The 22,980-nt window shown below is 52.6% G+C and overlaps 5 protein-coding genes across 5 annotated transcripts; 1 reads left to right on the top strand and 4 right to left on the bottom strand.

Moving 5' to 3' along the window:
• Positions 1–2,819: 2,819 nt before the first annotated feature.
• GSK3 (serine/threonine protein kinase) lies at positions 2,820–5,073 on the bottom strand (the record flags this gene model as incomplete). The annotated part of the gene is made up of 7 exons (XM_003849868.1): positions 2,820–3,207; positions 3,269–3,473; positions 3,544–3,737; positions 3,803–4,151; positions 4,206–4,289; positions 4,353–4,525; positions 4,588–5,073. The coding sequence occupies 7 exons, from the start codon at positions 4,631–4,633 to the stop codon at positions 3,074–3,076; spliced, it is 1,185 nt and encodes a 394-aa protein (XP_003849916.1).
• Positions 5,074–8,428: 3,355 nt separating this feature from the next.
• On the bottom strand, positions 8,429–9,101 carry MYCGRDRAFT_46635 (uncharacterized protein; the record flags this gene model as incomplete). The annotated part of the gene is made up of 3 exons (XM_003849867.1): positions 8,429–8,572; positions 8,634–8,764; positions 8,930–9,101. 3 exons carry the CDS (start codon positions 9,099–9,101, stop codon positions 8,429–8,431), a joined length of 447 nt encoding a protein of 148 aa, XP_003849915.1.
• A 417-nt stretch (positions 9,102–9,518) lies between these two features.
• MYCGRDRAFT_110344 (uncharacterized protein) lies at positions 9,519–12,267 on the top strand (the record flags this gene model as incomplete). Its single annotated transcript, XM_003850453.1, has 3 exons — positions 9,519–10,954; positions 11,007–12,015; positions 12,178–12,267. 3 exons carry the CDS (start codon positions 9,519–9,521, stop codon positions 12,265–12,267), a joined length of 2,535 nt encoding a protein of 844 aa, XP_003850501.1.
• A 586-nt stretch (positions 12,268–12,853) lies between these two features.
• Positions 12,854–13,712, bottom strand: MYCGRDRAFT_27012 (putative CDP-alcohol phosphatidyltransferase; the record flags this gene model as incomplete). The annotated part of the gene is made up of 2 exons (XM_003849866.1): positions 12,854–13,329; positions 13,394–13,712. Coding segments are annotated over 2 exons (795 nt in total), but the record flags the coding sequence as incomplete, so codon positions are not given.
• A 3,749-nt stretch (positions 13,713–17,461) lies between these two features.
• MYCGRDRAFT_46572 (uncharacterized protein) lies at positions 17,462–18,166 on the bottom strand (the record flags this gene model as incomplete). Its single annotated transcript, XM_003849865.1, has 2 exons — positions 17,462–17,704; positions 17,786–18,166. Coding segments are annotated over 2 exons (624 nt in total), but the record flags the coding sequence as incomplete, so codon positions are not given.
• Between the last annotated feature and the right edge of the window lie 4,814 nt (positions 18,167–22,980).

Raw genomic sequence — 22,980 nt, 5'->3', positions numbered from 1 at the left:
GCGCTCGAATTCAACATCTGGCGCGATACATTTCCATCGCAATTCTCTTTCCGCAGGTCTCGAAGTTAGATCTCGACATGCGCAAATGTATAGAGGCGCTGCCATCGTACGTCCGAACCTTCTGTCCTGACACTCTGGTTCTTTCTCATGGGTGCGACTTTGAGACCGTCTGAGGCCTCACAAAGACTCCTTCATGTCCCGTCTTCCTACTGCAGCTCCTGTTCTCGACGCAAAGCTCACCATCTGTTTCTTGAAGCCCACATCGACGTTCCCGAATCGATGGAAATGCAAGCTTGGCCCGGATCTGGCAATCTGTCCGCGGAGATGTGGATAAAGTTGTCCACGTTGGCAAGTAGCCTCGTTCTGCAGGACATTTCAACGATGCGCGGCCGCTACTTGAACCATGCTCGGCCTTTCCCAACTCCTCGAGACAATCGACACTTCAAGATGGATGCAAGCTTGAGGAAGTGCCTGGTATCTGGTAATGTGGCTGCAGGCACATCGGTGAAATCGTCGACGCCAGCAACTCAATCCTGCGAACGGTACATTTCCTAGATCTCATCCAGCGTTACAGTCCGATCCAGGCTGCTACCTCAGCAGAGCCAAAAGTTTGACGACTCCTCGGGACCATGTCGACGATGTGTCTGTATCTACCTGCAGAGAACATCGGAAGCAGTGTCGACGTCAGTAAATCACTCATGTCCAGGAAATATCTTGGACATCATCCTGCGTGTCATCGATCCAGACTGTCACTTCGATAAAATCTCCCCTTCAACGACTTCTCAAGACCATGTCAATAGTCCTGGATGGATCGGAGAGAACGCAGAGCATATCGATGCAGTCGACACCGTCAGCAACTCACGCAAATGCATGAGATGTCCAGGATGTAAGCCTGGATGTCAGCTCGACCATCGATATATGCACGCTCTCGTCGATACAGAGCCGAGAGAGCGGTGGGTTTTGGGAAGCTGAGAACCAAAGATGGCGAGGTTACGAGCGTGTCCCATTTCCGCAAAGCATACCACGTTTCGCAATCTTAGACCGCATACGTACCTCAACTTCAAACGCATTCGTTCAATCCTGATTCCAAAAACCATCAGTGCGCCCTAGTCATCTTGACCACAACGTCAACGTGACGACGAAAAGTATCGCTCCGATGGTGATGAGAGCACATCCGACCCAGTCAATGCTCTTGATCATGTGCATCTTCATGAAGCCAAGCCAAGAGTATTGACCCGAGGAGGCTCGTTGTATCCGACGTACAAGACCACAAATCCGATAACGTATCATGGTGCCAGAACCAATCCAGTCCTTCGGAAGTTGATGTCCAGAACCAAGTTGGAGTACAGTGGGCCTGGCGCGCAGGGTATGATGGGAAGCAAGATGATTCTCGGGTACGTTAATCGCTTATCGGCGATGACCAGCTCTCCCAGCCAAGTGTACTCCGGACTCCCAAAGGCATCATCTCAATCTTGCCTGAAAGTGCAAGTCCTGCCCAGCACGTCCGGCATGTCAAAGCGTCTCGTCCTCTCGGTGAGGCGGTTGGCATTCCTCCGTATTCATGACATTGTGTAGTGCTGAGTATGCACTCCCTCGGTCTTCATTGGCAGTCCCTCCGGGTAGAGACGTCGAAGCATAAGGTACAAGGCGTTGGGCGCTTCGTACGATTTCTTGAATGTGAGACTTTTTGGTTGGAGCTTCTGCCACAAAGTCCTCTTTGCATGACGTGCCCAAATTGCGCGCTCATCATTCATCAACAGACTGCGGTTTGACAGTCGGTCGGATGCATCGGCAGAGCATGAATCGACAGCATGATGGCAGGCAGACAACAATTCGACGCCTGCATCGAGAGCATTCCTGTTGAGCGTTGTTCGCCAACGAGCAGATGAACAAGAAGCGAAGGATCACAGGTCGCCAAAACACGCAGTCGACGGGATGTCCGAGACAGGGCAGCTTACTAAGCCTCATCGGCGGCCACTCCGAGCGTCCGAGCTCCGAGCAATCGAGACACTCTCTCGTGTCTCGTCAGCAGGACGGACAACATGGCCGCTATCCTTCAATCTACCGTAGTCTTCGACTTCAATCCGGTTTGAGCAGCTTCCACTGCTCAGCGACCTACAACATACCAAGAGATCTTCTCGTGAAACCATTGACTTAGCCTGGTCTTGTCCTCTTTCGTTCGCACAAAGGCCAGTTGAGAGCTCGATCACGCTCACCAGTTACAACCACTCATTTCCTCACCTCCCATCACTTCACATCAGATCGAATATCACACCAACTCCACCACACAGACATTCACCCAACAAGATGGACATGTGCAAAACAGCATTTCATTTCCACGATCCACAATCCCACGATCCCACGATCCCAGCCTTTTGTCCCCCGCAAGAGAGGAGAGAAGAGAAGAGAAGAGAAAACGTGTCGCTCCACTCCAGCCTTCGCGATCGCCATGTCATGCGATTGCGAGAAAACAACATCTCAGGGGAATCTTCAAGAAAAGCAAAAAGCAGAAAAAGTCACAAAAAGCATTCAAAAAAGAAGCAGCTCTCATATTCCCTTTCCGCTGCCGTTTTGTGTCTCTCTCTCTCCCCCTCTCTCCGTGTGCAAAAGCATTCATCTACCTGGTTCGCAGCATTCGAACTTTTTCCGCCTCGAAAAGTTGAGGACAAAAAGCAAGCTAGAGAGCCCATTCGTGCGGTTTTTCCTGGACCAAAAAAACGTGTCCGTCAAGTTTTGGAAAGGGTATCGTGGGAGCTGCAGAAGAGTGGCAGAGCAGACAAGTGGAGAAGAGGCGATGATGGTCCGCGAGGTTGGAGCAGTCTCTTTTCTTCTCGTCTTGTCACTCTGCGTTCTTCCTCTTTCATCCTCTCCTTTCGTCCTTTCGTCCCTTCTCCTCCATCCAAACGCCGAGACGCCGGGTCCCGGAAACACCGTCTGGGAGACCACTTTTACAATGCATCGCTGCGTGACTTCATTATCTGAGAATTGGTGATGTGTCGTGTGGGTTCGTTCTCGTGAGCGATCGAGATTTTCGGTCTTGATTTTGTGTGTTGCTGTTGACGCATGCACATTCTCAATCCAAGCGAGCCATCATTTGATCCTTGCTCAATGGTGTCAAGTTGTCGATGTCGAGACCCTGAGAGGCGAGGACGGGTTTGATGTGAGCTGGGACCAATTGATGGTTGAGGTGGGGAGCAATGGAGAGTTCTGCATGGGAAGTGATTAGTAAGATTAAAGTGATCATCAGCAGCATTTCAACCAAACTCACCATGATGAGAGAAGTCGAACAAGACGGGAAGGTCCTTGCTGCTTCCGGTAGAGTGACGAGAGTCGGGGAGTCTCGTGTTGGGATCCCGCAATTCATCAAAGAATGGATGAACCATGGCATCGACAGCCGACAGGCGCTGCGTCGGCGTGTACTCAAGCAGCCGTGAGATCAAGTCGATCGCATTTGGGTCGGCCTTACGGAACACCTAGATTGACGTCACAGTCAGTTTCGAGATTGCCGCGATGATAAGCTCATGCAGATCGCTACAGGCATACCTTGCTGAATGGATGCGGCTTGATTTGCGGAAACTTGTGTTCCATGTAATTCGGGTTCATGGTGCGGATCTGGTCACGCGTCGGCGTGCCAAGAACCTTGATTATCTCCACCAGCTGGTCAATGCCAGACTCGCCTGGGAATAGCGGTTGTCCGAGCATCAGCTCCGCCATGACGCACCCGGTGGACCAGACATCTGTCGCTTGTCAGCACTTGAAAGGGGTGTGAAACGTAGAGGTAATTCGACAGGAGCCCACATACCGATCTTGGTGGTATAGTTAGTAGCACCAAAGATGAGTTCCGGCGCGCGGTAGTATCTGGAGCAGATGTAGGAAACATTGGGCTCGTTCTCCACCAAAATCTTTGCGCTGCCAAAATCGCACAGCTTGAGGATACCCGAGGATGGATCCAAGAGAAGGTTCTGCGGCTTGATATCTCGATGGCAGATGCCCTGAGAGTGAATGTAGGCGAGAGAGCGGAAGAGCTGGTAGATGTACAGCTTGACTTCGAGGATGGGCATGGTGGTCTTGAGTTTATTGAAGTGCCTCGAGGCGCGGTAGACAGTCTCGGGGACGAATTCGAGGACCAGATTCAGGTAGACCTCATCTTTCTGCGCGGCGATCAGAGCTGTTTGCACTCCCATTTTGTTGTCGAGATCTCGAACCCTGTCTCCGTTGGAGTAATAGAACGCCTTGAGTTCGACGATGTTGGGATGGCGGACGATGCGCATGATTTGGAGCTCTCGGTTCTGTTTCTCGTTCAGCTTCGCGCGCCAGCGGGATATGTCTTCTTCAGTCATGTCGGGACTCACCTTGAACCGCTTGTCCTGCAGGACTCGCTTGATGGCCGCATCTTCACCCGAGGGAGAGAGCTTGGTCTGGAAGACCACACCGAAGCTGCCATTGCCCACAATCTTACACTGGGTGTACTGCATCTCCTTTGTTTCTCCAGTCAAACCATCCTGCACCTTTTCGCGGATAACCTCTGTGGGATGTTGTCAGCAAAAAAGCACTTACACAGTGTCACGCGGTCACGAGGTATCATACCACCCATTCTCAAGCTTTGGAACGCCGATGGGCGATTCTGTGACATAATGCGCTGGGCGGTGTGAATGAAGCGCGCGATAGAATGCTATCGCGAGTGCGGCGGATTGTAGTTGTGGGTCGGAGGAGCGCCGTTGAAGTCCGTGGTGGGCGGGTGGGGTGGGTGTTGTTTTGGTGAAGACAGTGTCGGTGTGAAAGTCGGCGGTAATGTCCGCGCTGACAGCGCAATCGCTCGAGGGAAGAAGTATTCGGAGCGCGCGGAAGAGGTCTCGTGGTCAGATGCCGCGAGGCTGAGCGGGCAGGTGGTGCACGAGGTGAGTGGTGGGCGTTGAGACGGTGGTGCGGCGGTGCGAGTGTCGAGAATTGCTGAGCTGTGAAGCGGTGGTCAAGGTCAGTGGGCGAGGTCAGTGAAGATGATGATGGTGGTGCAGTGGGCAGAGGTCGAAGATGGCTCGAACAGGCAGGAAGCAGAAGCGTGGCCGGTGCGAGATGGTGGTGGAGTCGTGGTGGTGGTAGCAGCAAGTGACAAGCTAGAGGGGTAGACGGACTGGACTGAGATTTGGGTAGGTACCGCTGATGAAATGACGCCCCACGGCCAATCACACGACCCGTTGGTTATTGGTCGTTATTTAAGCAGCGCTGCGGTCCAGGTAAGGTCCTCGACGGGTAAAGCATGGCAGAGTAACAATAGCAGAGGTACTACTGGACTACTGCATTCAAATTCACTGCTATGATGTGTGAAGATGTCGTGGTATTGTCCAAGCTCGTTTGCATGAATCCAAAGCCGCATTGCTGTCTCCTGTTCTTCTACCACACGACTACATCAACAGACGAGATTATCGATTTGAGCAGGTGAGCCGCAATAATAATAATCATCGTAAAATGTGGGTCTGCGAGTGGATTCAGAGGTCACAAGATGAATCTGCCCCAGAGATTCAGAGAGAGCCATTTTCCTTCTCCGCCCAAGCAAGCTATGTCATGCTTCCAGCATCCTTCATGCAGGTCTGGCGCCAGTACTTGGCGGCACAGGACAGTCGTGTTCAAGAAGTTGAAGCAATTTGGAGTGAAGACAGACAATGGTCATATCAGATGCATCTCTGCGAGCGAGAATCTTGGTCAACGCTTTTTCCCAGTCTTCGAGGCGTTCCGGCCGGCATGGCCTCGAGTCTGGACCTACCTCCGTAGCACCAACGAAATAGCTTCACCACATGGGCAGCAATCGGCAAAGACAAAGGCCACGACGACCAGCCTGACAAGGCCACGTGCTCGCAACCCTTTCTTCCCAATTTCGACCTCATTTCGTAATCATCATCAGTTCATCGGCTCATCACCAGTTCACCCAAACTTCTGCTCCCATCACACGCACAAGTCCTCGAAACGGAAGCTGAAGCCAAAATAGGGCCGCCGCCGCCGCGCCCGCAGCCGCAGAGAAAGGATCTGCTGGGTCAGGTGCCGATTTCCCAAAACTCCTTTCACACACGGCTAGAGCTGGTCACGCCTACGCCTCGCATTGGACGACAGAGGCCTCCGCTCCCTCCCGCTGCGTCCGTCATGCTAGGTTGGTCGAGGTACCTGGGTACGGTACCTCGATTTGTGGTGATGAAGGCGGGGGCCATTTCTCCAACTCCCAGGCTTGTGATCTTGTGGTGAAGAGCTTCACATTGGGTGAGTCGATCTTGCCTTCACTACTTCGTAGCCTTCGCCATTGCCGATACGGAGACAGTTCCTCAAAATTGTGAAAATTCATGTCTCAATGCACGACCAGCCCATCCCTGCCGATGATATAATCCCACCGTCCGCAGCAGCAGCAGCAGGAGGAGGGGTGCTTCATCCAACGAAACCGAAGCTGCACGTCCGCCGAACACAGCCAGCTGCAGCAAGATTTGCTGCATGGTACTCAGGTACACGTCTTGATGATGATGTCTATTTTCCGCCCGGATGGGTGCTTCATGCCTCATCGTCTTCAATGACACCCATACACATTTCGCATCTTGATGAGCTTTCTGAATCCTCATGGCAAGCAAGCTGTTCAAGCTTCAAACCAGATCATCTCCGTCAGTGAGCTGCCCGCACCAGAGATGCGTGTCTGAGTTTTGAAGCGCTGCCTCGACCAGGGCACCCCGCATGACCCGATTCCCGATCCTCACAAGCAGCCACGCGCCTCGAACAGCTCTGAAACACGACAGCTCCTCATCATCAGTCCGAATGTGCCTGTCGTTCGCCCATCTTCACGCCGCATGAAAAGAAGGCAAAATCCAAACCAATTATCCACCCTACACCGGGCCTACCTCGCCTACCAACTTCCGTCCTCGTCGTTCATGCCGTGCACACATCTCGTACGACCTGGCATGCAAGTCCGCATGGTGAAACCGAGAGCAAGCTCCGCACAAATGCATCTCTCACATGTCTTTGCCGCTAAGACGCATGCCGTTGGACTGGAAATACAGGCAACGGGAAAACCGACTGACCAACCGTAGCTTTCGTTACCAATGAGCTAGAAGTCCACTTCGCGACGTTGGACCGCACCCGCTGTAAGCGATGGGCGTCTAGATCTCCTCTGAGCCCTGCTTAGATCTGCTGCATCTGGTTCAATAGTTCGACGGCAGGGGAGTGGGTTGCCAACGAGTTGGGCTGCAGAGTGGTCGTGTGAGCTTCAAGGACTTCAATCATCACCTGGCCCATTACAGGCATGCATTGATCGTGGCCAACGGAGTCACTGCAAAGTCAAGTGGAGGACCATGCGCTGGAGGAGGCGACTAAAAGTCACATCCACGCGATACCTTACTACTGTCCAAACCCGGTGAGGCCCTGTGCATGCACTTCACCTTTCTCTGTTGTCCCTTGCTTATGACTCCAATGCGATCTCGCACACGGAAAGACATGCAGACGCGCTGCAATGCTGGCGACCAGGACTCTGATGCGGATCATGGACAAGCTGAGTTCGACAAGCAGACGTTCATCCACATGCCATTTTCTGCGCTGCTCTTCTCAATGTACATGTTTGGGTCTCGAGTATGGCGTAAGGTCGAAATACCTCCGAGCTGACGAAGAGGTCTGGTGCTCTGCATAAGACGCATGCGGCAAGCAAGAATCTCAGCACTCAAGACGTGCGTGGAAAAAGGGTAATTCCAAAGTTCATCCCCATTGCAACGATGGCACCTTTCTCAAGGACTCATCCGAAAAATGGTAAGACCAACTCCAATTCCATCAAGCATCGAGCCATCCAATAATCGACACATTTTTTCCGCTTCCCGAATCATCGTCTTTACTCGTGAAATCCATCCACCAAGCACGACTCCAAAAAAATCCATCGCCCACAACGCCACATAAGCCTGCAAGAAAAGAGCCCTCCCTCGAACATCTCCCTCCACCTGCCGTGCCACCTGACACATCCTCGCCCGCCAGAGCGTCCATGCCCCAGGCCTCATCCACCGCCCAGCAGCACCTCTCAGTGCCCGCAAACACTTGGCCTGATACTGGAGGACCTCCGGGCGGGGCACTTACTCGAGCGATTGCGATTGCGAGCGCGAGGGATGCGTACATGTTCAGCTTCATCTTGAATGCGTCGAGAACTACGGAGTTAAGGCCGTTGGGATCGCTGACGGTGGGCTGGGATCGTATTCCACCAGCAGCAGCGGAGCGGAGCGGGCGTCTGCGCGAAGCAAAAGGTACGAAGGCACCAATGTACTGCAAACACAAGATCGTTCTACAGAGAGCACGAAGTTCGACGGAGACGTCATCCAAATGAGCGGTGATGTATGGACAAGGGGAGGCTTTGGGAACGTGGATAACCATTGATCGTGAATTTTGTCGCGAGAATCGAGAACCGGAACAACCAGCTCTTCTAGTCGCTGCTCGAACACCCTCTGCAGCCGCAGCTGACGCACTGAATCTCCTGGTCCTCGCTGAGCTTCTCCTTTGGTACGCGGCAGATGCAGGTGCTGTTGAAGTTGGTCTCTTTCGTTTGGATGCAGCGTAGGCAGCAGAGCTGTGAGTTGGGTCAGTATGCTGCGTCGACGTATTTTCGGTGCAGGAAAGCGTGAACTCACCTTCTCGTAGCCTTGCTTCTTCCACTTCGCGATGAGGTTGGCATCAGCGTAGTTGTTCTTGAGCAACCAGTCGTAGAGCGGCCTGCTGATGGCTTCCTTCTCGTAGTAGAGGTCGTAGATGTATTTTGAGCCTGCAATCATCGGCAGTCAGTATGCCATCCTTCACAACCCGCACTACCGCTGAGGTCAAGTCGATCCAATTTCCTCACCTTTGCGGCCCAGACGGGCGAGTCTTGTGTAAAAAATCTGTGCGGGTGCATGTGATGATCTCAAACTTCATAATGGTAAATACATACGTTGATGAGTGATTTGGAAGACTGGCCAGAGCATTTCGTGCTTCTTCTTGCCCTCATGACTGGCATTCTCGGCGTCTTTCATTTTGTTGGCGAATTCGAGGAGTGTATCTTCAATATCTTCAAAGCCTTCTGGCGGCGGCTTGCGGTTCTTTGCTGTCCTGATGGCTGGCATGACTGCGGTGAGATTTCCGGGGCTTTCGAAGGTAGAAGATGTCGAGAAGAGAGATGGCAAAAAGTTAGTTGTGATGTCGAAGAACCTTGGAATCGCGGACGACTTCTCGAAGGCTTCATGTGTCAGCCGCATGTGAGAAAGGCAATCCCTCGGCGGGTCTATCCGGCGCTAAAGTTCTGCCGCAACGCGACTTGGAGCTCTTGGAAACTTGTCGCATCTTGGACCATCACTACATCGATTGGAATCTCTCCAATCGCACCAACCTCTTGACACTACCGACAATGGCTGATACCGATTATCGCCGCGATGACCGTGGAAGAGGTGGTCAAGGAGGTGGAGGACGATTCAACAAGAGGAAGCGCAGAGGTACAGCTCCTGAACCCACACTGCGGCGCAAACAAGATCAATGGCTAACGCATGTGCGCAGACGACGATGACTTCGATCAAAGCTTCCGCAACCAGCGCCCCCGACAAGAGCCTCCGCCAGGCACCAGAATCCGCCGAGGACTTCTCGAGCTCGCTGAAGACGCCGGCCGACTGCCCCACGAAGTCGCAGCCAACCTTGCCAAACTGACGGCCGAGACCTACGAGGATGAATATGTTAGGGACACATTCTGCACCGTGGCTCTCAAGCTGGTAGTGGAGCAACCGTTCAAGATCCCGTTCGTTGCGGCGGTCGTGCTCTACGGCAATGCTGAGAAGTCGGAGATGGCGCGAGATGTGATTAAGCGCGCAGGAGAGCAACTTCAAGATGCGCTCGAGGCGGGACACTGGAGAGAATTCAAGCTCTTGTTGAGGTTCCTTGCGTGCATGGCGCCGCTCTTCGAGGAAGATGGCGTCTTGCCAATTCTCGATGAGCTGTTCAACAGGGCTGTGGATCTGCAGACTGCGTCCTCTGAAGATGCTGTCGGTATTGAATTGGTCAAGATCATTCTGCTTACCATCCCATACCTTGTGGCCTCCTCGACCGATGCATCCTTACAGCAGAAGGTGTCCGAGCTGTTGGAGAAGACCGAGATTGTAGCGTCCACGCCTCACGCTCTGGAAGTTCTCGTCGATCCATATCCAGCCCAGGAGGGTCGTGAGGAGGAGAAGGCTATGATTTGCGCCAGTGTCATTTCACTTATCCAAGCTCAACTTGCGGACGAGGCGACCTCCGGATGGAAGCTTATTTGTATCCCGCGGCCTTACGACCCATCCTTCAAGCCATCCGCGAAGGTTGAAGGTAACGGCGAAGAAGCGCCCGCCGAGTCCAATGGCGACAATGAGACCAAGGTTGCGGCGAAGCATGCCTTCCCGGCGATCAACGTACCATCGCCCGTCAATCAGGGCAGCAAGGCGTTGCTACCGGAGGTCTACTTCTCGCTGTTCGCAGACCAGGACATCGAGTCAGTGCCGCCAACCACGAACATTGCATCCTCTCTTCTGCGCGATACCATCACGGACACGATTAACATTCTGGACTACAACCGCAATGCTGTCGCAAAGTTCCTCAATGAAATCGACTGTTTCTGGGCGCAGGACACATTCGTCAAGAGATCTACGACATTCGACAAGCTGCGCGATCTGGGCCCGGGGAAGCCAACATGGAAGCCAGAGGATGTCATCATCGATGCTGTTTTCTCGCAGATCTTCCAGCTCCCGTCTCCAGAGCACAGACTGGTCTACTATCACTCGCTTATCACAGAGTCGTGCAAGATCTCGCCTGGTGCCATTGCTCCCAGCTTAGGACGCGCAATTCGTTTCCTGTTCCGTAACATCGATCAGATGGACATGGAGCTGTCATATCGCTTCATGGACTGGTTCGCTCATCACTTGAGTAACTTTGAGTTCCGTTGGAAGTGGACAGAATGGTGAGTGAAACAAGGTCTTGAGATCGCAGAACTCATACTAACACGTTCGCAGGGTCCCTGAAGTCGAATTGTCCAACCTCTCCCCAAAGAAGGCATTCATCAATGGTGTACTCGACAAGGAGATCCGTCTGTCCTTTGCCAAGCGCATTCGCGAGACCCTGCCAGAGCCCTACCACAAGCTCATCCCAGCCAGCAAAGAGAAGGACATTCCCGACTTCAAGTTCAACAACGACCAGACGCCATACGCCAAGGAAGGCCGCGAGGTCCTCGCTCTCCTTAAAAAGAAAGCCGCGGAGGAGGAGATCCAAAAAGTCCTCGACTCCGTCCACGCTCAAGCCTCGGAACGCGGCGTGGAAGACCCTCTCGTCCCCAGCACGGACATCTACATGACCTCGATCCTCAGCATCGGCTCCAAGTCCCTCTCCCATGTCCTCTCCACCATCGACCGCTGCAAGGAACGACTCCTCGAGATCGGCGGCCGATCCGAAGCCGCCCGTCGTCAAATCGTCGCTTCCGTGCTGGACTTCTGGTGTGACCACCCCGGCACGGCCGTCAACATCGTCGACAAGCTTCTCAACTACACCATCATCACGCCCATGGCCGTCGTTCAGCTCGCCGTGCAAGACCGCATCGATCGCGGCCGCGCGCTGGCTTCGTCGCAGGTGTACGAGATGGTGTCCATTACCATGTTCAAAGTCACCAATCGCGTGCGACAAGTCCTCCGCGAGCGGAATAATATCAAGTTGCCGTTTGAACAGCGTCAGCAGATTGACGAGGCGTTGCCGAGAGAGAGGCAGGGTATGCGGGACTTGTTTGCTGCGATCGAGGATGCTGTGTCGTCCGTCGCGGCGGGTGCAAACGACGAGATGATTGAGCGGTATGATGGAGATAGCGAGGAGCAGCAGCTGATTCAGCTGTGGGGTTCGCGCTGGGCGAGAGTGTGGAGGCGGAAGGCGGCGGTTGAAGAGGCGCTTGTGGGTGATGCGGCGGTGCCGGAATTGGTGCAGCCGCCTGTTGTGGATGTGGTGGAGGAGCAGCAGAGGGACGATGATATGGATCAGGTTTAGTGAGCTTGGTCGTAGGTCGAGTCTGTCTGCTGGATGAATTTGGGGGACGTGCGAACCGAAGGATCTCGATCAGATGCTGCGAAGGGTAGTGGAGGCCCTCGTGGCGAGGGAAGCCGGGACTTGTGCTATAGGTTGATTTGACTGATGTATCAAAAGTACGAACTCACCAAAACCGGAATCGAGCGGGTATCTCTTCCCTTCGAAGCTCAGCGCAAGATCACCCACCCGTACGAGGCCATGTCCTGAGTGTCAATCCTCTCTCCATGGAAACTCGCATGTGAATGGTCCCTCAAATTCGTCCATCATGAAAAGCGCAACACTGCCCCAGCATATCTAGACCGGAATGAACTAGGCTCGAGTGCGGACAGATATCATATTGCAAAATGGCATCCGTTCGTTGATCACTCTCTCAATTCGCCACTCGTGTTGGTCGAAAGAGTGCGGGAGCTAATGGTTGTCCATACCAAGACAACGCCATTGAAACTTGTGTTGCCGTTTGCCGTAGCTTGCCCAGGCCAAGACCACTCGCTGGTACCCAATCGTTCGGGAACGATCTTCACTTACAGGACGCGGTGTTTGTGTCTAGATCACTATGCAGGCGGATCGTGGGCCCGTTGAGAAATTTGCGAATGTTACAGAAGGGCCTTTCCGAAGCCAGTTCTGGAGGAAGTTCTGTTATACTAGGCTTCTCCACAGCACGCAGCGATTAGGAGCATACACTTTTCTCCTTCGACGCTACAGCATTGCATCGAGTTTCCATCCGACATTCTCTGTCCTCCTATCTTCCACCCTCCATCTCCTCCTCTCTAACAACAACCCCCTCGCCTTGCTCCCGATTTACACCCAACCACGCAGCAACAAGAACCACACTCCCAAACGTAACTCCAATAATCGCCCTGCCTCTCGCTCCCTGCTTCGCCTTCAACGCCTCATCCGTTCCCAGAATCGTCACCGCGTTCTTCAAAAATGCATAGCTAAGTCCACTCCAAGCCGTGGTAGCCGCCACGACGCCTTGTAGACCAAAGACGCCATTCGCTAGCACGGCGTCGCTCACTCCAGCGTTGGCTAGTGAGGATGCGAGGGTGGGCGTGGCGGTGAGAACAGGGAGGGTCAAAGTGGCGCCGATGAGGAGCAATTGCAGGAGCGTGTTGTACTTTGAGACGGTGGTCGGGTGGACTTCGGCGGAAGGGAGGGAGAAGTCCCAGTAGCGGAGGAAAGTTTTCGGAGATGGGAGGGAGGCGTAGCGGTAGTAGAGGGCTGCGAGGGCGAGGGAGGCGTCGCGGCCGAGGATGAGGGTTGCTAGGTAGACTGTTTCCCGGACATGGCGTTAGTACAGTCTTGACTTGAGATGTACGAAAGGTGAAGAACATACGAGGAATGGCGCCTTTGACGGCTAATGTGACGGTAACGATGATCATCAACGCTTTGTCCGCCATGGGATCCATCACGCTGCCCGCCACGGTTTGGAGTTTCCATTTCCGCGCGAGGTAGCCGTCGACGAGATCGGTGATGCCGGCGTAGGCGAAGAGACCAAGTGCCCAGGCGTGGTGGTCGTGGAGAAGGAGATAGGCCGTGGCTGGCGCGGCGAAGAGCCGGGTTACTGTCAGGAAGTTGGGGAGGTTGTAGATGTTTTCGTGAGGGTTGACGTTTTTCAAGGAGGAGCGGACGGTTGCGCGGACGGATTTGGTGGTTTCTGCGGCGGCGGAGAGGGTTTGAGAGATCGGTTTGGTGAGCGGTTTTGTTGATGGTGGTTTTGCTGCGGTCTAGAGTGGAGAATTGGAAGTCAGTGAGATGTCTTGCGAGCTTGTAGCGAATGCACCGCGTAGCCAGACCAAGTTCAAGAGGAGAGAAAGGGCTGTGTGGAGATGCGCAGCATTGCATAATCGTCGACGGGCTACAGTATTGTCACAGTCGAGCAGGTTGTGCACGGTAAGAGGCTGTAGTCTCGCGCCAGTTTGCAGGCAGTAGTCTGACTACAGGCGAGGAGTAGTCTTCGACCAGGTGACTATTGCTCATTGCGGTCATTACTGTCGATGGCATGTGAGAGCCGCGCCTAGCACGGTTCTTTGGCGAAAGACGGGTACCAGTCGACCGTATCACTGTCAATGTAGGCGCATTATGTAGACAGCGAACTGGTGGACTGGTCTGGTTCCATATCCGTCCATATTAGATCCAGCGTGACTGTCTGGCGACACTGAGTCTGTGGCATTCGATCTACGCATTGGACCGTCCATCCGGCAGCTGGCAAGTTTGCAGATGGAAAGCCATATCCAGAGTCCATCAACGGAGCCAAAAGGACCCCGAGATTGTCGGCAAGTCCATAATCGGATCATGAGAGTCATCTGAACATGCTGACGAATGATCCATGGGCATGGAGCCGGAAGTAGGCCCGGAGAGGCTGAGACACAGGGTACACGATGGCGAACGAGAAGAGCAAGGAGACCCAGACTTACATGACTTGGCGATTTGAGATCGGCATTGCTTGGACTAGGTCCACGGGTGACCGGAGTATCCGGCTTGGGGGACTCGTCCGAAAGGAAGCGATGTTGTGATGAAAGAAGAGGCGCCGGAGTGGTGCTGTGGAGATCATGTCAGTATCCCGGCGTGGATCTTGATATTCGGAGGGGCTTCGTACCGAGTGAGAATGGATGCGCGGGGTGTGCTCCTAGGGCGAAGATGGCGGGAGGAGTGTCGATGCAGAGCTCGCCTTGTCGTTGTCTTGAGCAGACCAGAAGAAGTTGGCAGGAGATGTCTCGCAGACAGGGCCCGACAAGAATCCATCCCATAGTGACGGCAGCTCTGCAGCGAAGCCACAGGCAAGAAAGACATAGCAAGGACAAGATCTCGACCTCGTTCAATCCATGCCCGTCTCTCAGACCAAGACCAGGGCAAGCAAGCAAGCAGCAACGAATTGTGAGATGTGACGTCCAGAACGCGCAGATCGCTCAAACTCTCGGCGGACACCCGGACCGGAAAGCCAAGCGAGAAGTTTTGCCCCCGAAAGTATCCGACTACCCGGTCGAGACATTGGGGGGAACACAAATCTTCACATTCTCACCGGGAACACACTGTCGTAGGCCATCCAATGGATCAGCGAGATGCCAGGCAAGACATGATGGCTTGCAGCTTCCGTCGTAGAAACATATCCGGCCTGGTCAAGAAGGGAAATACAGGCACACACAGCAGAGGTCCAGCCTTGCCCACGCACAGCCCTGCATTCCACGACTCGGACTCCTCTCCACACAACCAAGATCTGATCCGCACCAAGAACTCACTACTGCACGATCGTACGCAACACCTCAAAGCAGCCATTCGATGCGAACGGCACAAGGAACATATTCCGTCCTCCGACGCAAGGCAGGCGGATGATAAGACGACGAGGCAGGGCAAGAGGTGTGGTCCATCAATGTAAAAACCTTGCTAATAACCCAAACGCCTCGCAAGGGGGTTAGGTAAAGTTTCGCCTGCCTGCGTTGCCGAGAACAAGAAAGAAAAGTCTCGAGTCCACCGAACAAACTCCTCCACTGTGCACCAAACTTTGAATGATAAACTCTCAATCAACAACCAAGATGTATGCCGAGAACTCTCCGTGCAAGGTTTCTTGGAACGAAAGCGAAACTCAACAGTTCCCCTACCAGAAATCATCCCGACCAAGAATAATGCGATGCTCACCAGAAACGATCGACACATCTCCACTCTCCACGACGTACGAAGCAGTACCTCCCAGTACCTCCCTTTCTCTTGGCTCGGACAGATAGAATTTCAGGAACGATCGACCGGAGATGCACAAACCTTCCCCATCTCCAAGATTCCACCAGCACGGTTTTTGTCATGCATAACAGATTCCCAGACCCTTGTCGTCGATCACCCTCTTTTGAAGATCTGTGATGAAAGAGTAGTGCGGCTCGAGTCGAAACAAACACAACACAACGCCTTGGCCTTGTTGGCCTTGCCCAGCCTCGAGGCTCATCCGGTTGCCGAGCACAGGTACCCACCCATCACATTGACCATGCCCGTCAATAGCAGAGTCGTGCTATGTTTTCGGTTACGAAGGGTTCATCGTTCGGCGTATCTTGGCTCCCTTCGAATTGAATTTACGATTCGAGTCATGAAGCCTTTGGTCAGCAGACAAGAGCCGTGAAGATGATTAGTGAACACCACGAGAATCAAGGACGAGAAGTCGACAATGCACAGAGTTCCTCGCAAGAAAAAAAACACATTACATATATAGAATTCTTAAGAATGAACGGTTCTTTCTCATCGAGCAATGACACCACCACACTCGTACACTTTGCCATCATCCATTGCCGAACCATTTTGGGGTATTTCCTCCTTGCTAACCATGACCCATCCATGACCCATCCATCGTGACGAAGAACCCATGGGTATCGTACCGCATACCCGTAAAACCAGCACAAAGCAACATCGTCCACTCAGTCGCAGGATCTTCCATCTCCTTTCCCACCAGGTTCGCCCTTCACACCATCAAAGACCGGGGGTTCCACTCGAGCGCATCTGCATCCACAACGTCCTACGAAGGATATGGACCCGCCGTCTGAGCCTGCGGCGTCGAACCGTATGCGTGATGTCCGTGACCATTCTGAGGCGGTGGTGGAGGATAGCTCGAGTTGTTGCTGCTGATTCCCAAACCGTTCATCTCGCCGTTAGAAGGGTGAGCAGATTGAGGAGTTGGCGGACCATGTGCGTAGGAGCTCCGGTAGGAGTTGTGCTGTTGCTCGCTGGACTGAGCTGGTGTACCTTGGTGCGTCGACTGTGGGCTCTTGTTGCCGGGGTGCGGAGAATGCGTTTGTTGCGGTGCGCCGTAGCTTTGTGATGTGGGTGAGCGGACGGCGTATTGAGATTGAGAAGCGCCATAGGCGGAGTGAGGTTGTTGGCTTGTGGTTGGGCTGTCGTACGCTGAACGGCCGTTGTTGGCACCATATGAGCCAGGTTGCTGCTGTTGAGAGGGTGTTTGTTGATAAGGAGGCTGCATCATGGAGGGTGCGGATTGGGAACCACTTCGTTGTTGCATGGCCGGGTATGCCGAGGCGTACTGGTTGTTGCCGTACTGCGATGCGGGTTGTTGGCTCTCGGTCTTGGGCGCGGATCCGTTCGAGTGCTGTTCTGGCTTGTAGTAGCTGCCGTATCCTTGACCACCGTACGGCTGCTGCTGCTGGTGTTGCGGATGTTGCTGTTGGTGTCCACCATATGGCATGGGCGCTGGAGGAGCTTGCTGTGTAGGCCAGTTCTGGCCAGGCATACTGCCATAAGGCATGCCGCCGTTGGATTGAGGCATGCTGTACATGCCAGGGTATGGTCGTCCTTGTTGCTGTTGCTGTTGAAAGTACTGCCCTTGTGGAGCACCGTAGCCACCAGCCATGGACGAGTACATCATCTGTGGGTGTGCGTTCATGTGGCCGTCAATGGCGTAGTGCTCGGTCTCCTCAACCGGCGCGCGAAAGTTCTGCTTCAGGTAGAGCTCGGGTCGGACGGAGATATTCTGCAGACGAGGATCGCTGAGTGGTCGTGGGAGGAGATTGTTCTTGACGTCGTCGACCTTGTAGTAAGAGACCATGTGATGTGAAATGCCGTTGACAGATATGCTCATCGTCTTCTTCACCAAGCCTTCCGGTCGAAACCCATAGCTGTCAACCAATGACCCGATCAGCGATCTCTCCAACTCCTTATCCTGATCGGTACCGGCAGCTTCGGGCTTCACTTCACCAGTGGCATTCGGTGTGGGTGGTGTGAGTGGAGTTGGCACCTCTGGTGGTGCTTCGTTCTCGTCGGAATCACGGCGTGGGTATGGCTCGCCAGGAATGCTCGTACGTTTTCGCTTCATGGCGCGCTTCTTCTCGCCGGGTGGGAATGGCTTCTCGAGTTCGCGGTAGATGAGAAAGTTGCCGAGGATTCGACTCGGGCTCCATGCGACGCCATCGGTCCAGCGCTTGATGCCGGACGCATTCTCCTCGTAGATGAAGATGCTGCCGCTCTTGATCAGCGAGCTACGTTCGCGGTCGTGCGGACGTCGTGGAACATGATGGAGCTTTCCGCTGAGACAGGCTTCAAACAGGACCAGGCCGTCCATGCTGTTGTGGACGAAGCCGTGGAAAGTGGGGACCAGCGGTCCGGCTCCCCCGCTCATGTTGGCGGTGTCTGTGAAACAGAATCGAGTTGTGTGTTGGGAGAGATCGAACACACAGCGGCGCACGTTTGTCGGCGCGTGAATGCAGAAAGTAATGTGCGCGTCAGGCAGCAACAACAATCGATGCGCTGCGGGACGCGTTAGCTTGGGTGATGTTGACGGCGGTGAGGTTTGTGTTGTGAAGAGGGTTTCGAACCTACCAGGGTGGTGTCGATGTCGATGAAGGTTGATGGAGATCGTCCGGGCAAGTGCAGCGCAAGTCTAGCGCACAGCGCAGGAGCTGAGAGGGTGACGGCGAAAGGTTGTGGTTATGTACCTGCGGGAACAAGAAGGTTAATCAGAGACGCTCCAGGTTGATGGCGCACTGATGAAGATCGAAAAGCTTCGAGCTCCGCGCGGGCACAAGGTTTGCCCTGGCTGAATTTAATATTGCAGAGGAGTGAGGAGGTCCAGGAGGAGGAGGAGAAGGCGTGTGATTGCTCTCGAGAAATGATGTTGTCCTCTGCCCATTGATTCGACCAGGGGGGGAAGCCAAATTGGCAACGATGGTGATGGACTGTACTCACGGAATGGCAGATGGTTCCAACGGCGTCGAGGCAGGGACGGTCGGTCGCGCGGTTGCAGCGTGGCGGTAGTGTGGTCGTGGTCGTTGTGTTGTGAAGAAGGAGGGTGGAAAAGCGTGTTGCAAGGAAAGTTCGTAGGATGACCGGCAGGTGAATGAGGTGAACTTTGAACTTTGAGGTAGTTCTAATAAAAGTGGCACAAGCAGGGCAGTTGTGGAAAGTCTGACGAGAGACGGGAGAAGCTGAAGGTCTCTGACTAAACTCCACAGTTAAGCATAAGAGCGACAGAGTTCAAGTAAAGTTGACCAACGGCCGGGTTGCGAGCTTTTATTATGATCCAAGCACAGGAGCGGCGGACCAGGTCAGACGGCAGAACGGCTGGGTGCGAATTATTGTCACCGACTCCCACCTTACTCGATCCGGTCGGGTCGCGGCAGTGAGATGGGACGGTTGATGATGGAACGGGGGATGCCCACCATGCCGATCATGACTTGCGACTGGAACCCTTGGGTACGGTGGAGCAGGCGGGAAGGCCTAGACATGGTGAATGGCCAGATGCTCATCCAGCCGCTACGACTACGAGGTGCTCCAACGGCCGCTCGCATTCATCGTCAGCATCATCGCCATGCCCTGACTGTGAGTTCCAGCATCATCGTCAAGGCCAATCCCAATCATTCATCCTAGACACTCGTCGGGGCACCACGCGCTCTCGCTGCCAGTAGCGCATCCGATCGAGCGAGCTGGGCAGCACCGCCCCATGGACAGAAGCGGACTACTGTGACCTACGAATGGAGGTCCAGGTAGCGCGGATCCAATAGCGCATTACGACTGCGGGAGAGCGCGTTGGAGAAATCGCTCGCTCGGCCACGACGCCCAGCTGCCTCGCTCGTTCGCACCACGCACGCACGCACAAGACTAGCGGCCGCAGCGCGCAGCAGGGTGATTATGGGCAGAGCTGCTGGGATTCCGAGCTGGGATTCGCTGACGGGGATTTGCGGTCTGGGTCTAGGTCCAGGATGGGGATTGCGGCACTGTGAAGATGATCAAGACGACGGGATGCAACGTTGTCGCCCATCATGCCATAAGGGTCGTACGAGGTCACGCCTTACGTCGATGTTGCATTGTTCTCACTTTACCACCCGTTGTCTTTTGACAGCTGCCGGGAACAACGATGACACATCAAGCAATATCATTACTTTTAAACAAGACCTTGTTGGCAACCCAATTCGTTCCCACATGTGATGATCTTCAAAGAAGCCGCGGCAAAAAACCTTCCCACGAACTCTCAGAAGCCTGCCAACTTTGTCCTGCAGATCCGGATGGCTCGAGCCGTTGCTGAGAGTTTCTCCCACGAACCCATCCCAGCGCCGCGGAAATGCTCAGGCTCTACCAGCGATGGACCGGCGGTTCACGGCCAATAGTACAGGTGCCCGTCCAGCGCTCGAGTCTTGTCCGATCATCAAGACGCAGTCCTTTTGCGTGCTTGCCGTCGTGAATCGTGATGAAGAGAAGACCCTGCAGTGTGACTTGTGCTGCCTTGGCTGCATAGCAAGCTTCCTCGATGAATCTGCATTGTTCCTTGCGGCTTGCATGCCAACCAACTTCTGCAGCGACGATGTGGGATCCACGCCACAGGAGAGTTTGTTGAGAGTTTGATATTGGCCAAACCGTCCGAAGCGCGAGGTCGATCATTTGACGCATGCTTTGCACCCGGTGTCGGTCGAGACTCGACGACCGGGCTCTTGGGTGTCGCTCTTTCACATTGCTCTCATAGCACACACAACATGCATTGGAAGGTTAACCGACCTCTGCTGGCCGATCGGTGCGACTTCAATCGCGACTGCCGCCAAGCGCCTGCTGAACTTGCATCAGCATCATTCTATCCATCTCATCTGTGTTCACTCCAGATCTCGACGACCCGGTCTGCTCCGGTGCACTACTTCGACACGCAATCGCTGATCACTGATTTCTCCACCACAAGAACTGGTAAAGCGCACGATGAAGACGACTTCGACCTGCATCTCGCATCCCACGGCAGCCATTCACAGCACGAACGGCATCCATCTCCTAGCGTACCCGTCGCACAGCTGACGACTGACCAGTGACGAGACGGCGAAATATCGAATTTCCGCAGGACCATCCTCCAAAAAAGACGCCTCGGCCTGGCACTTGGCAGGCAGGAAGACACGAGTTGGCCATTTCCATGACTAGCAGCACTGCATCAGAACGGGAGCTTGCGCTCTCGCAGAGAGTTTTACAGTCGACCGGTCTGCCCCAGTAAAGCCACCGACCAGGTAACCTTGCTCGCTTGATGAGCAAGATTGGCTCACACTCACTTTCGGATTGGCTTCGAGCTCACCGCAGCATTCCTCGCTCAGCGTGAACTCTATGATAGCTGCCGAAAGCAAGTCTGCGATTTGAGTTATGCTTCGCATCCCACGACATGGAGAACACGTTTTGCGACGAGAACGACACTTCGTTGCGATTGTATCCTATAGTGTACGATGAAAACAACGGCGACATTCTGCACCACTGCAGAAACCTCCCAAGGGCTACTGGTCTGCCCGGTCAGAAACGGGTACCAGCAGTTCCGAGATTTTCAATGCGTGTGCGTGCGTGCGTGATCCTGCACAGCGAAGCACACACCCATGCCACTCTCAGCGACCGCCAGGCGGCATGTACCGGCGATCCCACAGAGGTAACACCACCCACTCGTCAGCTCCCGTCGTCGGACCTCAGCTAGCCACGCTGCGAGACTGCGACAGCGGCTTCCTCGACGATGGACTCGGAACAACGTAGTTCATTCATCTGACCTTTGTGGCTCAACGTCCCGCGAACCTAGCGAAAGTTGCAAGATGGGAACCAAATCTACGAGCAGCCTAGCGCAACGAAGCACAGATTGGGTTCCACTGCGACCGGTAGAAGTGCATTGCACGACGTGCACGGTGCACGATATGCACGGTCTCGGTAAAAAACAGAAACCGCAATAACTTTAGCTCTACTCTAGGTATTAACGTAGAAATTTAAACATGTCTGCTTAGAGATATAATAAACGTATATCTTAAATTTTAATAGTCTACTATAAGTATTAGCTAAGCTATAGCAGTTTTAAAAATATCTCTATTATTAAGACTTTTGCTTATATTAAGAGTAATAATAAACTATAAAATATATATTATAGTTAGTTTAAGACTAGTATAGTATATTAATAGTAAATATACTCTAATATATAGATTCTACTACTAAATAAAGTATTAAAGTAGTATAAGATTTTATAGTAGTAAAATAAGTATTTAAAACTTAAGCTATAGTATTTAAATAGCTATATAAGCTACTATATTCTCTTTGTTATAGATATAAGTAATAAATGTAGTATATAAGCTAGTCTAGTAAACTTAAATATAGTAAAATATAGGCTATTTTATTAATAGTAACTTATAAATACTAATTCTAGTAGTACTATATATAAAAATAGCTTAGATATAGATCCTTAAAGAGTATTATGCTTAAAATTCTATATCTAGATACTAAAGTATACTTAATACTCTATTTATAATATTATAATATAGAAAATAGTAGATTACTATAATTTATTATAACTAAGCTTCTACCTAATAGAATTAAGTTTTTTAGCTATAGTATAGCTTATTATAGTTTATAAATACTATCTACAAGTTTTCTATTAGTATAAAGTATTAATTACTCTAAATTTCTAGATTATAATAGATTTTAGACTAGCTCTAGTTAGAAGTTATATTTAAAGCTTTTATAGCTAGAATATAGTATACGTAGCTTTATAGACTCTTTAAGTATACTAAAATTAGTTTTATAATTAAGTTTTATTTTTATTAGACATCTATATCTTTAGTTATTAGGAAAATTAGCTTATAACGCTATATAAGTAAGAGTAATTAATCTCTTTTATTAAAAGATAAAGATTAGTTTTAGAACCTAGTTTGTTTTCTTTAATATATCGACAGCCTACGGCTTAAATTTTATTACTATCGGCCTAGCCGTTCTTACGTTATCTTAATTCTAAGATTTAGGAAAATCGTGCATATCGTGCACCGTGCACGTCGTGCGGGGCACTTCTAGCGCCGATGGCAAGATCCGACGGTCCATCAACTGACAACGGCACCGCGTCTCCTCCTTGCTTCGACCTTCCAAGAATGCATGCTGCAATTCATCATCACATGATCTGCTACGATGCCATTCGTCGACTGCCCAGGTGCTCATCGGATCGGAAGTCTC

This window comes from Zymoseptoria tritici, chromosome 8, assembly GCF_000219625.1.
Source record: "Zymoseptoria tritici IPO323 chromosome 8, whole genome shotgun sequence".
In the NCBI taxonomy this organism is placed as follows: Eukaryota; Fungi; Ascomycota; class Dothideomycetes; order Mycosphaerellales; family Mycosphaerellaceae; genus Zymoseptoria; species Zymoseptoria tritici.
This window is presented reverse-complemented; position numbering and strand designations above follow the sequence as displayed.